Source organism: Mytilus edulis, chromosome 1 (genome assembly GCF_963676685.1).
Source record: "Mytilus edulis chromosome 1, xbMytEdul2.2, whole genome shotgun sequence".
Lineage (NCBI taxonomy): Eukaryota > Metazoa > Mollusca > Bivalvia > Mytilida > Mytilidae > Mytilus > Mytilus edulis.
In genome coordinates, this window is record NC_092344.1 from 7,108,276 (window position 1) to 7,125,100 (window position 16,825).

General features: G+C 31.2%; 1 protein-coding gene across 1 annotated transcript; it reads left to right on the top strand.

Moving 5' to 3' along the window:
- Positions 1-1,244: 1,244 nt before the first annotated feature.
- Positions 1,245-15,384, top strand: LOC139522873 (digestive cysteine proteinase 1-like). Its single transcript, XM_071316493.1, has 10 exons — positions 1,245-1,376; positions 5,518-5,673; positions 8,045-8,220; positions 8,705-8,942; positions 9,451-9,646; positions 10,197-10,390; positions 10,487-10,578; positions 11,530-11,691; positions 12,475-12,664; positions 14,786-15,384. The coding sequence occupies exons 1-10, from the start codon at positions 1,322-1,324 to the stop codon at positions 14,971-14,973; spliced, it is 1,647 nt and encodes a 548-aa protein (XP_071172594.1). The 5' UTR covers positions 1,245-1,321; the 3' UTR covers positions 14,974-15,384.
- The last annotated feature ends 1,441 nt before the right edge of the window (positions 15,385-16,825 follow it).

Genomic DNA, 16,825 nt, shown 5'->3' on the forward strand with positions numbered 1-16,825 from the left:
AGTTTAATAACATGCTCAAGTAATAATACTAAAAATGGCACTTATGAGCCAGGAAAGAGTAGAATAAGAAATAATAATAAAAGTCATTCCGAAAAAAAGTATTATAGTTGAAGATGAATATTTGTACTTTTTTTAAAAGAACAAAGTGGCTGATCAATTATATTAAAAGACATAAAGAAACAAAATACACGCTCTTTAAAAACTGTGCAATGACCATAGCTAAGTACATGTATGATTAGAACACCAATGACAGATCATCAAGAAACAAGGAGGTTGAATACCACATAAACGATCAAACATAGATACATTATCATCGCTTTTATTTCTTATCTTTATCCTAAAGTCATTCCTTCAATTGCAAATGTACCCCATGCAAGCACAGAACTTATTTTCTGTGAAATAGGTTCGAGCAGAACATTTTCATTGATTTCTATAAAATACCTTCGTTTAAAACTAATATCACAAGAACTTATTTCACTTTTTTTTTTTATTTTAATATTGGAACAAAATTCATGGTACTGTGATTTTTGTTCCGGAACTTATTTCACACTTGGTTAAAAAATTAGTTCCAGAACAAATTTTATAGTGCTGGAACATATTTTCTGTGACATAAGTTCCGGTGGAACATATTTCCTATGAAATTTGTTCCGGTGGAACAAATGTCACGCCGGAACAAATTTTTTGTTACATATATCACAAATGACTGTGCCAATGATTTAGCTACAGTATTTATATTTGTATATAATTACATTACATGTATGTTTCAGAAGAATCCGTTATTTTGATTGGATAACAACGCTTGTTTGTCATACTAAAATTCACCTTCATATCCCAGTGGAAGTTAAACATTCATGATGACACGTGCTATCACAAAGAAATGCACTGTATGTTATTTAAAGAAATAAGTGAAAGGAATCGATTTTTCATTATCATAGCGAAAAAATGTAGTTATAAGTATTGAATGCTTCTTTATTAATTTCATAGGGTTGTGCAAAAGCGTTGACCATGCGCACATTTTTAGAATGAACCACTTCTGCGCTTCATACGAAATGTACTTCGGTCAACGCTTTTACACCCCAATGAATTTACAAATGAAGCATTCAATTCTTAAGTATATTTTCAATATTCTTGGACGTTTGACTTGCAAGATTTGGAAGTTCTGGTGCGTTGTTCATAAAAATTATTTGCTCTAATTTAGTTGTATGTTTAAAGATTCCTGTATGGAACTTTCTGTATAGACCTATATTCACTTGGCTGTTAATCACGTGAACACTTTTCGATCATGTGATCTCGCATGTGACCATCTTTGTCACACTTCAAAATGGTAGAAATGCTGAAAGAAGTACAATTTGCAGTCTGCATAGTTTTATGCTTTGGTAAGATAATTATGGGTTTTTGCCTTTTTTGAAATCTTTCAAAATTTTCAATTAATTTACATTAAAAAGTTGTTGCGTTACGATGCTATAAAACTTTAGCCAAAAAGGAAAAAAAATATGTTTCAGACTCAACTTATAACATGTATAATGAATAATTTGTTGATGTTCGAATTAAATTTTTTCAATGAAGATTTATCCCCCAGCCAATTTAAAAAAAAATATTGCTAGCAAATTATGTAAAAATATTTATATACATTTTACAATATACATAAATATAGAGGAAGTACACCACTAATTTATGGCCCCATTGCTTTCTATGTTAAATTCCTCACGTTGCCATGTTTGTTTTCTTTGATCGCGTTGATGACTTACTTAGTATCTCCACAATCTAGCTATATCCTTGATTATCATACAAGTTACAATAACGTGTCATATTTAATTGCAATAAAAACAGTTAAATCATTTTGAATTATTTGCATGGGAAAAATAAGTGTTGAACATCGTCTACGTTTGAAAATTATTTGGTCGCCATTTTGTTTTATGTAACTTCAAAATTTTATCAAAACAAATAGCATACATGTATCCTCTTTAACAGAGAGAAACAATGTTTGATTCTGTGCTGCTTTGAGGTAAGACAATTATTGAAAAGACATGCATCTAACATTTTTTTTTAATTTTCATCGTACAAATCTTAAAAAAATATATATTCAAATGTCGGCCCAAGCTATCAATGTAAACTGCATGGTTCATGCATATACATTTTTTTTAGTGGGAAAGACTGTTTCTAATAAATATATTAAAGAACATTTGAAAAAAGAAATTTCTAAAATACAAAAAGACACATTCCAATAAATATTTGAAATAATACTTTTTGATTTATAACTACATGAATACTGGCATGTCGTGTCGTTTGTAACCTTCCAACAGTGGCCACCATTTGGAAAATATTGCTAACGAATGCCAAAATATGAACTTTTCAATCAAATTTTGAAGCAAAAAGTTTGATACCTGAACTGATATGGTTTTCGATTTCATTTATATGAATATGTTGTCGATTTTTTTAGAGGTTGGGAGGATATAAATGTAAGTAACAATAAAAAAGTTTAGAAAATTGATTAAACAAAAAAGGTTCCATTGCAATTTTATCGAGTTTTAACGAAGAAGTCAATGGAGGCTGTGTGGTTATGACACCTCAATTTTCAATTTTTTAATTGTAAAAATTTGTATACCGTAAAACGCAGGGTTGGGAGGTAAAATACACGATATAACAAAAAAGTTATGACCGTTTAAAATAATACCCTGTTCACTTTCATTGATAACCAATCGGCAATTAATGATATACAACTTAAGAGTAAAAGTCATGTGATGACCGATATAGTTGGATATGTAAATATATTGTACAAAATGTATGTAGAATATTCATGTATTTTTGGTATCAAATGAAAGCAGAATGACTGGTGATCATTGTAAAACACTTTTTGACTTTAATTTGGTTATTTAAAAAAATTGCACCAAATTTTAAAAAGAGGGTACATTTTGCCTGTTTGTCAGATCTGAAGTACCTGTTTCGGTATATCCATAGTTCTGGGAACCAGTTCTTTCTTATATGCCATTAAAGGTATGTTGATTTTTTCAATACAAGACACCATTAAGTTTAGCTTTGACATGCAATGAATGTCACTTTATTTGAATTTAAAATGAAAGAACTGTGTCTGCGCGAAATTGGCCTAATCACAATGTTTTGACAAGACCTATATATAGATAAAGGCAGATGTGGTGTGAGTGCCAATGAGACAACTCTCCATCCAAATAACAATTTAAAAAAGTAAACCATTATAGGTTAAAGTACGGCCTTCAACACGGAGCCTTGGCTCACACCGAACAACAAGCTATAAAGGGCCCCAAAATTACTAGTATAAAACCATTCAAACGGGAAAACCAACGGTCTAATCTATATAAACAAAACGAGAAACGAGAAACACGTATATATTACTTAAACAAATGACAACTACTGTACATCAGATTCCTGACTTAGGACAGGTGCAAATATATATATTAGTATTATTTGTACAATTGTTTATGAAATCATTTTATGATAACATTTTATATTAACAAAAGAAAACCTTGAATGGATGGTAACAAAGATGAAATATCTATATATATATATTTTTTCAAATCATCACATGGGTAACCAGGACATTTTACATAATCCTAATTAAACCAGTCACATGCAGAGTTATCGAACGTAATTATGACTGGAATAGTTGCATATGGAAAGTTACACACATGCGTAGGAACTTATTTGTGTTAAATATGTACTACTTTCTGGTATGTAAGTGCTTTCTGGTCAGGCCCAAAATTCTCAAATCCAAATCAGTTGATGTTTATCCTCTAAAAGAAAATGTACAAAATTATTGTTAAACATGTTAAACCTCATTTGGCCAGAATTTTTACCGTTATTTGTCATGAAGGTATACCCCATTACAACCCTCATACATTTTCATATAACATTCAGTTTTACACATGTACTAAAATGTACATGTATATATTACAATAAGTCTGAAATAAGCAGTAAGCAAGCATGTACTCAATAATATTTATCAGAATCTTGTGTGTATATATAATTAACTCTTTAGACAAATGTTAGATGACCTCTAAAGAATGCAAACAGTCACAATACCTGATCAACACATAAATATAGCTAGAATGAGACCTAGTGCAATTGGATATTTTTAAGTTTGTTTGATTTCATGTTATAGGTTAAAAAAATAAGATTAATTATCATTTTTACCTGTAAAAGAATGTTGTTTTTTTTTATCAATGAAATGACCTCTTTCACATTCAATGTTCTCATTCTCTTCCTTTAAAGGGTGGAACTAAACTAATACATGTAATACATGGGTATCCATCTGATGAGATTTAAAAGCCTTTTTCAACTGATGTTTATAGTTATTTCTTATGTTGTATTGTTACACCACTGTCCCTGGTTAGGAGGAGGGTTAGGATGCTAAAAAGCAATTATGTTTTTCATTTTTTCTCATTTATTAAGGATTGAATCAAACTTAATCATTCTATTTTTTTCACATCTCACAGCTAATGCCCCTGAATCAATATTCTTTCAAAATTATACTGATAATGATCGAGAATCATTTCCCATACATATACATGTATAAATATAGATTTTGGAGTTTAGTGTGACATGATGCCACTGACATCTAAATGTATTTTCACTGAACTGGTGCACAGTTTTGTTTGGGGGCTTGATCGGGACCACCTCTGGATGCAGTATTTTCTCAATGCGTTGAAGACCCATTGGTGGGCTTCAGCTGTTGTCTGCTCTATGGTCAGGTTGTTGTCTCTTTGATATATTCCTCATTTCCATTCTAAATTTTATTATATACCTCATACATGTATATATATTATGTTTTAAAATGTAATGTTTATTCTGAGAAAATCAAGAGTGGTCCTGGAAATAAGAGTTTGACCATAATAATAAGATATCAGGTAGTGATCCTCAAAATGTAATACATGTACATGTAATTGTAATAGTTAAAGCTGGATATATATGGTCTCCTGTGAACATATATTCTTCTTTATAAACATGATCAAGTTCTAAACCTTTTCAAAGTGTATATGATAACATGTACATACTGTAATTACCATTTTGTGAACTGTCTTTATATTATCAATAATTGTCAATGAAGCATTGAAATTTACTGTTTGACAGTTATAACATAGTCACCATCAAATTATTTACTTTGGGTCAATAAAAAATATTCAAACTTGCTCAGATTTATGAGTGAAATTTATTACCATTTGCTGTTCATATACCATGTATAAAAAATGTATGTATGAGTTAACATTAAAAGTGAAACATGTGTAAAGAAATGCTTTTAATGATTTTAAATTTTAGTTACCAGAGCAATTTCAAAATAAATGAATTTTATAAGAACTGCAGTACTTCTTCCTATAATGTTTTGTGGATTTCTTTTTTCCATGATCATCTTAAAGTCAGAAGCATGTTGACTGGACCTTCATGACATTGATCAATAAAATATTTAACTGTCAATGACTGTTATAAATACATTTTTTGAACATGTATATAATTATTTCTCCTTACACGACTTGATATTGATTTCAGGTGTATCCTTCAGCACCAAAGCTACAGCACCCAATTGGAATGCATTAACTTACACTGTAGAAGGAACACTACAACTGCCATATGCTGAGATCACAGAACCATTCTCAGCTTATTATGATGCCAAAAATAACAAGAGCAGAATAGATTATTATGGAGGTATGGAAAAAGAAAGTTTTATATATATTGTAAATATTTAGTTAATATATATTTCAATGTATTTGTAGAAGAAACTGCCATTTCGAAATAGGCTCAACTTTGTTGGTACCAGTTTGTTATTTAAGAAATAATTCATGGAAGCCATAGATTTGTTGGAAATTTACACATGGCCTGGGCCGTGATATTCGAATTTTATCCTGAGCGTTAGCGAGGGATAAAATTAACGAATATCACGGCCCAGGCCATGTGTAAATTTACAACAAATCTATGGCTTCCATGAATTATTTCGATTCTAATAGGACAAATACGATCATTAAAAAACTGAAGCGATGATGGGTATACCGTGTGTGTGGCTGTTCTGTTTTACCCACTGTTCGATAAATGTAAAACAAATCTAATAAACCTGCATGAATGATTTCTTAACTAACCACTAGAAAAAAAATGTGATTACTTTTTTTACTTCTCAGTAAACCCAACATTTGCAATTTTAAATTTACATTTTTATGCCCCACCTACGATAGTAGAGGGGCATTATGTTTTCTGGTCTGTGCGTCTGTTCGTCCGTCTGTCTGTCTGTTCGTCCGTCTGTCCCGCTTCAGGTTAAAGTTTTTGGTCAAGGTAGTTTTTGATGAAGTTGAAGTCCAATTGACTTCAAACTTGGTACACATGTTCCCTATGATATGATCTTTTTAATTTTAATGCCAAATTAGAGATTTTACCCGAATTTCACGGTCCACTGAACATAGAAAATGATAGTGCTAGTGGGGCATTCGTGTACTGAGGACACATTCTTGTTTATCGTAAGCTGCCGTTAAATTCACTGTTGACATGTTGTAACCAAGGAGCCGCCATGTTGACTTGCTGAAATTAGTAAATGTGCGAATAATGCAATAGAACAGAAAACAAGCAACACCTACCTCAATACTTTATTTTAATGCAATTGTATCCGAGTTTAGAAGGTAAACGCAATAGAAAAACCTTCAGCTTTGACGTTTTCATTCGTATGACGTCATGTTTTGAAATGACGTTAATGCGCCAAAATCATTACTGGAATTTCGCGGAATTTTAATTTATTTTGTTTTTATCCATTTTTCCGTTCTCTAATGTGTAAATTCTTTTTGTTATGCGTCAGAATCAGTATAAATGTTCTGTAGGGTTTTATTCAATTGTAATTGTTGACACAGCGAAATCCACAACCGTTTACACATAGGTTACGATACACGTGGATTTACGTGGGAGGCATATTTAAACAGCCATTTGTGTACATCTTGGAGTCTGCGCTAAGTATAGATATATCGAGAATTTTATCACGGTGTTGTTTACAAAGCGAAAGAAGCACGTCATATTAGAATTATTATTTCAAAACATTTTTAACATTTGTAACATGATTGGTATTTTTTCCTGATCTTTGAATGAGTTAACTTCTGTTATTTTGAGAAAAGTTCAAAGTATTCTTTGATATGCAGCAATACCAGCTATGTACATTTGAGAGGTTTAGCGCTATAAAACCAGGTTTAATCCACCATTTTCTAAATTTGAAAATGCCTGTACCAAGTCAGGAATATGACAGTTCTTGTCTATTCGTTTGATGTGTTTTCTCATTTGATTTTGCCATGTGATTATGGACTTTCCGATTTGATTTCCTCTGAATTCAGTATTTTTGTGATTTTACTTTTGACTTGTTGAAGTATTTTTTAAAATAACTAAAAATAAACACAAACCTGATAAACACATACTGCTGTTAATGTCAATAGCTGCTGTTAATGTCAATAGCAGCTGTTAATGTCAATAGTTGCTGTTAATGGCAATAGCTGCTGGTAATGTCAATAGCTGTTAATGTCAATAGCAGCTGTTAATGTCAATAGTTCCTGTTAATGGCAATAGTTCCTGTTAATGGCAATAGCTGCTGGTAATGTCAATAGCTGTTAATGTCAATAGCTGCTGGTAATGTCAATAGCTGCTGGTAATGTCAATAACTGCTGTTAATGTCAATAGCTGCTGGTAATGTCAATAGCTGCTGTTAATGTCAATAGCTGCTGGTAATATCAATAGCTGCTGTTAATGTCAATAGCTGCTGGTAATGTCAGTAACTGCTGTTCATGTCAATAGCTGCTGTTAATGTCAATAACTGCTGGTAATGTCAATAGCTACTGGTAATGTCAAAAGCTGCTGGTAATGTCAATAGCTGCTGGTAATGTCAATAGCTGCTGTTAATGTCAATAGCTGCTGGTAATGTCAATAGCTGGTAATGTCAATAGCTGCTTGTAATGTCAATAGCTGCTTATAATGTCAATAGCTGCCTGACAGGGAGTAGTTTTGATTATCAAATTAAATCATGTCCTTGATTATAATAGAAACTTTAAACTTTAAGGTATGGTTATCACTATCCAGAGATCAGATATGACGAAATTTGGTGTAAGTTACAAACTTGCTCCCATGTCAACAGAGAAACAATTGAATATGGATATGTGTTTCCAAGTCAATGGTACAAACAATGATGATGCTGTTACAATCCAGTCCATTCTACCAGATCTCACAGGATTTGAGGTAAATCATACTTTACTTTTATACTTATCTTTGACAGATGTGATATAGTTTACTAATCTTTGATAGATGTGATATAGTTTACTAATTTTAAGATTATATTAGCTTGACTTATCAATACAAAGCAAAAAAATACTTTTAACAGAAATGCTAGAAACAAGAAGAACTGATCTGAGAGTACTCTAGTTTCCAACAATAACAACTGCACAAAAATCATGTTGCTGAGACAAAATATCAATCAGTGCACAACTAGAGATTTAGTGTAAAGACGTCATAAACAGTCTAGGAAAACAGGACCTTGTTAAATGCTAGATTATAAGTCTCGACAAGTATTCTACCAACTTGACAGGTACAAACAATTTTGTAATAAATGTTAAAAAAAAAAGTGAACATAGGACTTTATTATATTGGCTAACAACTCAGTTCATATGGCATTAAGAATTTATGTTTTCTTATTTTTTATTAAATGTTTTTTTTATGATTAAAGATGATTGGTGTGGAGATGAAGAGTGGTAATAATTGTACAAAATGGCAGAAAGTTGATTTCCAGGGAAAAAAGAAGAATGTTTACACAATGTGGGTAGGACCAGATGGTAAAATGCCAGTCCGTTATGAGATGCATGGATACGATTCACTTCTTGGATCACATTATGACAAATATTATTTGGATTATATCAATTTTGGTACAAATAATATAGACTCAAAGAAATTTGATCCACCAACTAGTAAGTTCTAATTTAAGATGAAATAATAATCATGATTATGGCAGAAAATTAAGCAAGCAAGTTTTAAGAGTACTAGTTCTATATATAAAAGTACAATAAGCTTACCTTTTGTATGGATAAATACACCAAATTGCAGCTAACAGTTTAACTGAGGCAAGCAAATTTTCAGTACTTTTTATTGATACAATGTATATATGAAAAGCAAACTTCTTAGTTTTGTTTTTTTCAATTTAAGAATTTAGTATTTGATAGACTGTTAAATATATTGACAACTTCAAAGTCTTATTTTACACCCCAGAATATTCAAAGCTTGACACATATATAAACATAGATAATTAATTTATTTATATTGTAGAGACACTAGTTTATTGGTTGTTGTTTTTTGTGATATTCAACTGATATTGGGGTGCTATCTCATTGAGTTTACCCGTTTCTCACATTTATTATTTTTTTAAGTGGATATATTTATATAGCATCATGCAACATTTAGATGTATTTTTTCTGATAGACATGACATGTGGAGGATTCCCTGGTCCAGGAATAAAAGAACATAGAATCATGATGAACCCAATGAGAGAATATATAAACAATGACCAAACACATATTGACCAAATGTTTGGCTTCTATAAAAACCAGCACAGTAAACAATACCCCTCAGTAGAAGAGCATGAGCAAAGAAAACATATATTTAGACATAATGTTAGGTCAGTATTGAATTTTACTTAGTTTTATTCTTTTATGGTATAAAACAATAAAATAAGCGTGGCACGGAATTAAGCATGGTGGTAGAAATTAAAGCATGGTACACACTTTCCGTCTGTCTTTGTAACAATGAAACAGATTTTATTGGATATTCCACTGATTATTATTGTCTCATTTGCAGCAAATGCCACAAATAGATAAGGCATGTGATTATTATTCTTAGGGCATAAACAAATGGTTAACATGCTTAAAAGTTTGATATTTCACTTGTATTGAGCTTATGATGAAACCTGTCAACGCAAGATCAAATCAGACAGCTTTCTTGTTAATACAGGATAGATAAGACAGGTTACCTGTGTGTGGAGGAAAAATTAGACAGAATACATTTAAATGCATATAATTCAGTTTAGACAGTTTATAAACTGTTAAAATGCAGGATTCGCAAAATTCTACTAAATTGTTATATTGTTAAGTCAAACATAAAACTTTGACAACTTTTCATTGTGGTACAAATGCCTAGAATACGCATTGATTATTACTTTTTGATTGTAGATATATCCACTCGAAGAACAGAGCTGGTTTAACATACAGACTGGCTGTCAATCACCTGGCAGATAAATCATCAGAAGAACTAAAACTAATGAGAGGATTTAGATATACACCTGGTAACCATGGTGGTCTGCCATTTGAAAGATCCAAATATAACTTAAAAGATGTTCCAGCTAATCTGGATTGGAGATTATATGGTAAGATATTTTATAGTTTCATACTTCTGATTAAAGTTGAATTTTTTAAATAAAAGAAATATATTAGATTTTGAACTTATGAAAATAATATTTTAGGTGCTGTAAATCCTGTCAAAGACCAGGCAGTGTGTGGATCATGTTGGAGTTTTGGAACCACAGGAACAATAGAAGGAGCTTATTTCCTTAAGGTAAGGGACAATAAAGGGAGCTTATTTCCTTAGATAAGAGAATTTCCGATTTGAATTTTCCTTGGTGTTTTTGTTATTTTACTTTTTTCGGTACATTCAAATTGGTCAAATTGATCCTGAAAAGTGTAAACTAGTACTTTTAGTTGCCTCTCAATGTATGAGCTATATAATGGTATATATTCAATCACTTGCAAAGTTGATGGTGTAAAAAGTTTATTTCTAGGTACATTTGTACTTGACAAAGTAACTCTTATAAAGTTTAATTTTACAAAGAACCTCTTATAAAATTTGATTTTACAAAGTACCTCTAAGGCTCTTATAAAGTTTGATTTGACAAAGTACCTCTTATAAAGTTTGATTTGTCATCATGATTCACTAGTAGTATATATAACTTTATAAGCTTAGTGTAGTTCATAAATAAAGTATCTCTGACTGTTTGTGATAAGATCATAACTGAATCATATAAATAGAGTGTTTAAGATAAGAGCTTTACCGGTGACACATACAGTATAATCTTGTAACTATCAAATTGAAAGTTGCAAACCTTTTAAATACAAGAATGATAGTCTTTTTAAAAGTGTTCCTATCTTAATTTTGTTTTTTGTCGTAATTGTTTTTGATTTTGAATCTGTGGAGAAAGAAAATGACTTTGTCTTTGATTTGGGTGCACTATTCATGATATAAATTATAGTGAGTTGTTGACTGTAAATTCAGAAATTTATAATTGCCATTTGTTGACCAATGGGCCAAAAGTTAAGATTGATTGTTGTGATTTTTAAGAAATGTTGCATTATTTACATATGTAGAATGTTATCAAAATTATTATATTTTATTTTTTTGCCAAAACTGCAATTTTTACAACAATAAAACATCACAAAAAAGGATAAATTTACAAAATGTTATGTCAAGTGAACATGGTGAAGTTTTTTGTATATTTTTTTCATTTTACAGACAGGAAATTTGGTAAGGTTATCCCAGCAAGAATTGATGGATTGTTCCTGGGGAGAAGGTAACAATGCCTGTGATGGAGGAGAAGATTTCAGAGCATACCAGTATATCATGAAAAATGGGGGTCTCACAACAGAGGAACAATATGGTGGATATTTAGGCCAGGTATGACATAAAGCACAGCAAGTAGACAATAAAAAATTTCATATACACATAATGTATATATAAGAAAGCACACAGAATTTTTTTGACACATTAATGTATTGGACAAATAAGACTTGAAAAGAGAGCTATTAGAAAGTGCTTGGAATAAAATATGTGTAAAGAAACATTTTACTTAAATGTTATAACTTACATGTATATAGATATGCTGCTATTGGTGATCAATACATATTGCCTGGTGCACAGTATGGATGGTGCTTTGATAATCTGCTTTTAAAACTATTTTCTTAAAAAATGCTTTATTTATTATGTACTTTAAAATTAACCCGATGAGGAAGAGAGGTCAGCTAGCAGGCATATTCTAAAAATAGCATCAATCTATAAAGAATAGCTATGGGAATTCAGATTTGTTAAGAGCATTTATATTGCTTCTTGAATTTTATCCAAATAAGAGAAATTTTACTAATTAGTAAGTATTGGTACTTATTTCTATTATTTTTAGTAATATCAGGATCACTCTTTGCCATGCCATCATAAATGGGTTTTTGAGACAAAACAAGCTTTAATTTGCAGATGGAGTTACACTATACACTATTTGGCTATATCTCATAGTACCTGACATCTTGTTTTTATATAAGAGCATGGATATCAGCAAAAATGTTGGCAATCTTCACTTTTATGTCTGTTTCTAATGTTGTTTTTGCAAATGTCCTTTATATGCTGTATTTATCTATTGTAACATACTTTTATGAAACATACTAATAACTATAATATTAAATCTTTCAGGATGGTCAATGTAGAAAAGACAAAGTGACACCAATTGCTAAACTGAAGAACTATGTGAACATAACACAGTATGACCAACAAGCATTGACATTTGCTATTGCCCATATGGGACCAGTTTCTGTGGGTATTGATGCATCATATTTGTCACTGTCATTCTATGCTAATGGTGTATATTATGAACCAAAGTGTGGTAAGTGTGCTTCTATGCTAATGGTGTATACTATGAACCAAAGTGTGGTAAGTGTCATTCTATGCTAATGGTGTATACTATGAACCAAAGTGTGGTAAGTGTGCTTCTATGCTAATGGTGTATACTATGAACCAAAGTGTGGTAAGTGTCATTCTATGCTAATGGTGTATACTATGAACCAAAGTGTGGTAAGTGTGCTTCTATGCTAATGGTGTATACTATGAACCAAAGTGTGGTAAGTGTGCTTCTATGCTAATGGTGTATACTATGAACCAAAGTGTGGTAAGTGTGCTTCTATGCTAATGGTGTATACTATGAACCAAAGTGTGGTAAGTGTGCTTCTATGCTAATGGTGTATACTATGAACCAAAGTGTGGTAAGTGTGCTTCTATGCTAATGGTGTATACTATGAACCAAAGTGTGGTAAGTGTCATTCTATGCTAATGGTGTATACTATGAACCAAAGTGTGGTAAGTGTCATTCTATGCTAATGGTGTATACTATGAACCAAAGTGTGGTAATTGTCATTCTATGCTAATGGTGTATACTATGAACCAAAGTGTGGTAAGTGTCATTCTATGCTAATGGTGTATACTATGAACCAAAGTGTGGTAAGTGTGCTTCTATGCTAATGGTGTATACTATGAACCAAAGTGTGGTAAGTGTCATTCTATGCTAATGGTGTATATTATGAACCAAAGTGTGGTAAGTGTCATTCTATGCTAATGGTGTATACTATGAACCAAAGTGTGGTAACTGTCATTCTATGCTAATGGTGTATACTATGAACCAAAGTGTGGTAAGTGTCATTCTATGCTAATGGTGTATACTATGAACCAAAGTGTGGTAAGTGTCATTCTATGCTAATGGTGTATATTATGAACCAAAGTGTGGTAAGTGTGCTTCTATGCTAATGGTGTATACTATGAACCAAAGTGTGGTAAGTGTCATTCTATGCTAATGGTGTATACTATGAACCAAAGTGTGGTAAGTGTGCTTCTATGCTAATGGTGTATACTATGAACCAAAGTGTGGTAAGTGTGCTTCTATGCTAATGGTGTATACTATGAACCAAAGTGTGGTAAGTGTCATTCTATGCTAATGGTGTATACTATGAACCAAAGTGTGGTAAGTGTCATTCTATGCTAATGGTGTATACTATGAACCAAAGTGTGGTAAGTGTCATTCTATGCTAATGGTGTATACTATGAACCAAGTGTGGTAAGTGTCATTCTATGCTAATGGTGTATACTATGAACCAAAGTGTGGTAAGTGTGCTTCTATGCTAATGGTGTATACTATGAACCAAAGTGTGGTAAGTGTCATTCTATGCTAATGGTGTATACTATGAACCAAAGTGTGGTAAGTGTCATTCTATGCTAATGGTGTATACTATGAACCAAAGTGTGGTAAGTGTCATTCTATGCTAATGGTGTATACTATGAACCAAAGTTTATAGGTCTAATGGCCATGTTACTTAGGTTCTGAATTCAATATTCTTAGATTCATATATTGTCTGTCCTACCTTTGTTAACTGTTAATTTCTGTGGGTTTTTATTTACCAGAAAGCTCTTTATTTCTGTGCAAACATTCTATTTAGAAAAGGATATAAAGTTATTTAATACTTCCTTGATTTTATGTGGAACTCACAATAAAATATTTACTATGGTCCAAAATTTGCTACACATATCACTTGAAAGGTCCTGTTTATAGATAATTTAGATAATATATTTCTGGTATTTGCCACATACAATGTGTGCATTATAAGTTACCTTAAAAAAAAGTCTATTATTGATGTGCCTTTTTTATCTATTATCAATTAAAAATTATTGTATGTGCTATAACAAATTGTATCAATACAAGTAATAAAACAGGAAGCAAAGTGGCATGGTTTATAAGGCATTTCAAAATTTAACATCCTTGGTTTATAAGGTATTTTAGAATTTGATAAAAAATATTTGTTTATACAGCTGAACTCTAAATCAATGCAGATTTAAATGCATAGGTTACTTGGTTTTAAAGAGTAGAAATTATAAAAATAAATAAAAAGATTATCTATATCAAAAAGTAATAATTGTTAGAAATGAGAGTAACAGTAGGTTTAACTTTTTATATTTTTAGGAAATAAACCAGATGATTTGGATCATGCCGTTTTAGCTGTGGGATATGGGACAATGAATGGTCAAGCTTACTGGTTAATTAAAAATTCTTGGTCAACATACTGGGGAATGGATGGATATGTACTTATGTCTCAAAAAGACAATAATTGTGGAGTGGCCACTGATGCTACATATGTTGTCATTGAATAAACATTCATTTGAATAAAATGTATTAAATTTTACCAGAAACACAGATCAGATGAGCGCTTCTTCAAATCAAAGTTAACTGTGATAGATATTACTCTTATAGTACTGAATTGTACATGAAAATAGATTTTTTTTGTATAGTTGTTGGACATTAGATTATGACATAATCATAATCTTCAATTAACATGACTAATTTCCTTTTTTGTTTTTTGTTTGTTTGTTTGTATTAAATTTTTTTCGTTTTGAATATAGAAATAGGTGTATACAGCTAAACATGATACGCTAAAGTGTAAAAAAAGATGAGCAGTAAATAAATTTCTTTGGTCTTTTGGTGCAATATAAAACAAAAAGTTTTGTACAGGTGGATTTGTTACTTTTTCATTTTTTTTCAATAAAAATGAATATATCTTGCCATATGTTGTGTTGTATTTTTATTACAAGGTTGTTTTTTTTTGTGTAATGCAATTTTAGGTAGTATAGGGGTTATTATCTGACCTCCAAGACAGTTATTTTGAATACTTTGCCAAACTGTCTTTGATATCATTCAATTTTTAAAAACATAAAAATTATATTATACATCACCAAACTTATGTTTAAAACCAATCTGATGAGTTTAGTCCTTTTCATCTGATGTTTACAGTTTGTTCTTGTGTTGCACCTTTACATCACTGTCCCAGGTTAGTGGAAGGGGGTGCATTGGTGGAGAGTTGTCCCATTCACAATCAGACTACATCTTAATTTTGTATTGTTTCTAAATGTATACACTAGATTCTTTTCCTTTAAAATTACCATAAAAGGCAGATAATAATCTATTCCTAACTCTATAGGTTGTCATGTTGCTACTCTGCATAAGAAAAGGTTTGCATGCTTGTTTTACACTTTTCATTAGACTGTGTGTTAACAAGAGTGCATATACTGAAATGTCTTGCCTGCTTCACTTTTCATGTTTGAATTCATGTTGAAAGTCTGTATACATGAACATTTTTATAACAGTACCACATACCCTTAACATTATAAATGATCAATATAATTTAGGTTAATGTCATTAAAACCCTGCCAGAGAGTCTTGAACACCATACTGTCACACCAAAAACCAAATAAAGTTAGCCAATTGCAGTTAGTATCTGAGAAACATAATTAATTACAAAATTTGAACATTAACCTATGAACCATAAAAATGACGTGAAGGTCAGATGAACCCTGCTAGCCAACATTTAATACACCAAATAGTATTGCCATATTGCTTACAAAAGTATTTTAGAAACAAACAAAAATAACCTCAAAAACTGAGCATTGCCGAATGAACTATGTAAATGAGGTCATGGCCAGATGAACAGACAGACATGTACAACTAGAATAATTATGTACACCAATTTTAGTGGCCTTATGGCTGATAGTATCTGAGAAATAGATCAAACCATAAAAACTATATATTATTTAATGAACCATTCAACTTATGAACCTTTTCAGACAGACATGAAAACCTCATGATTATTCATTACACCATATGTACTTAACCTATTGCTTTTAATATCTGATAAATGGACAAAACCATGAAAACTTAAATTGACCAATGTACCATAATAATAAGGTCAAGTCGAATATATCACAACAGACATGTACACCATACAATCATTTCATAAAACAGAGTAGCCTTACTGCTATTGTATCTGACAAATAGACCGAATACGGAAAAAAATTAACTTTGACCAAACATGAAATGTACAATCCATAAACATGAGGTGAAAGTCAAATTAGTAACCTGTAAATAGTATTATCGCTATTTTGTGCATTTTTCCTATGATCTTTTTTTGTGATAATTTTCATATCATTCTACTCGCTTGAGATGGAAAAT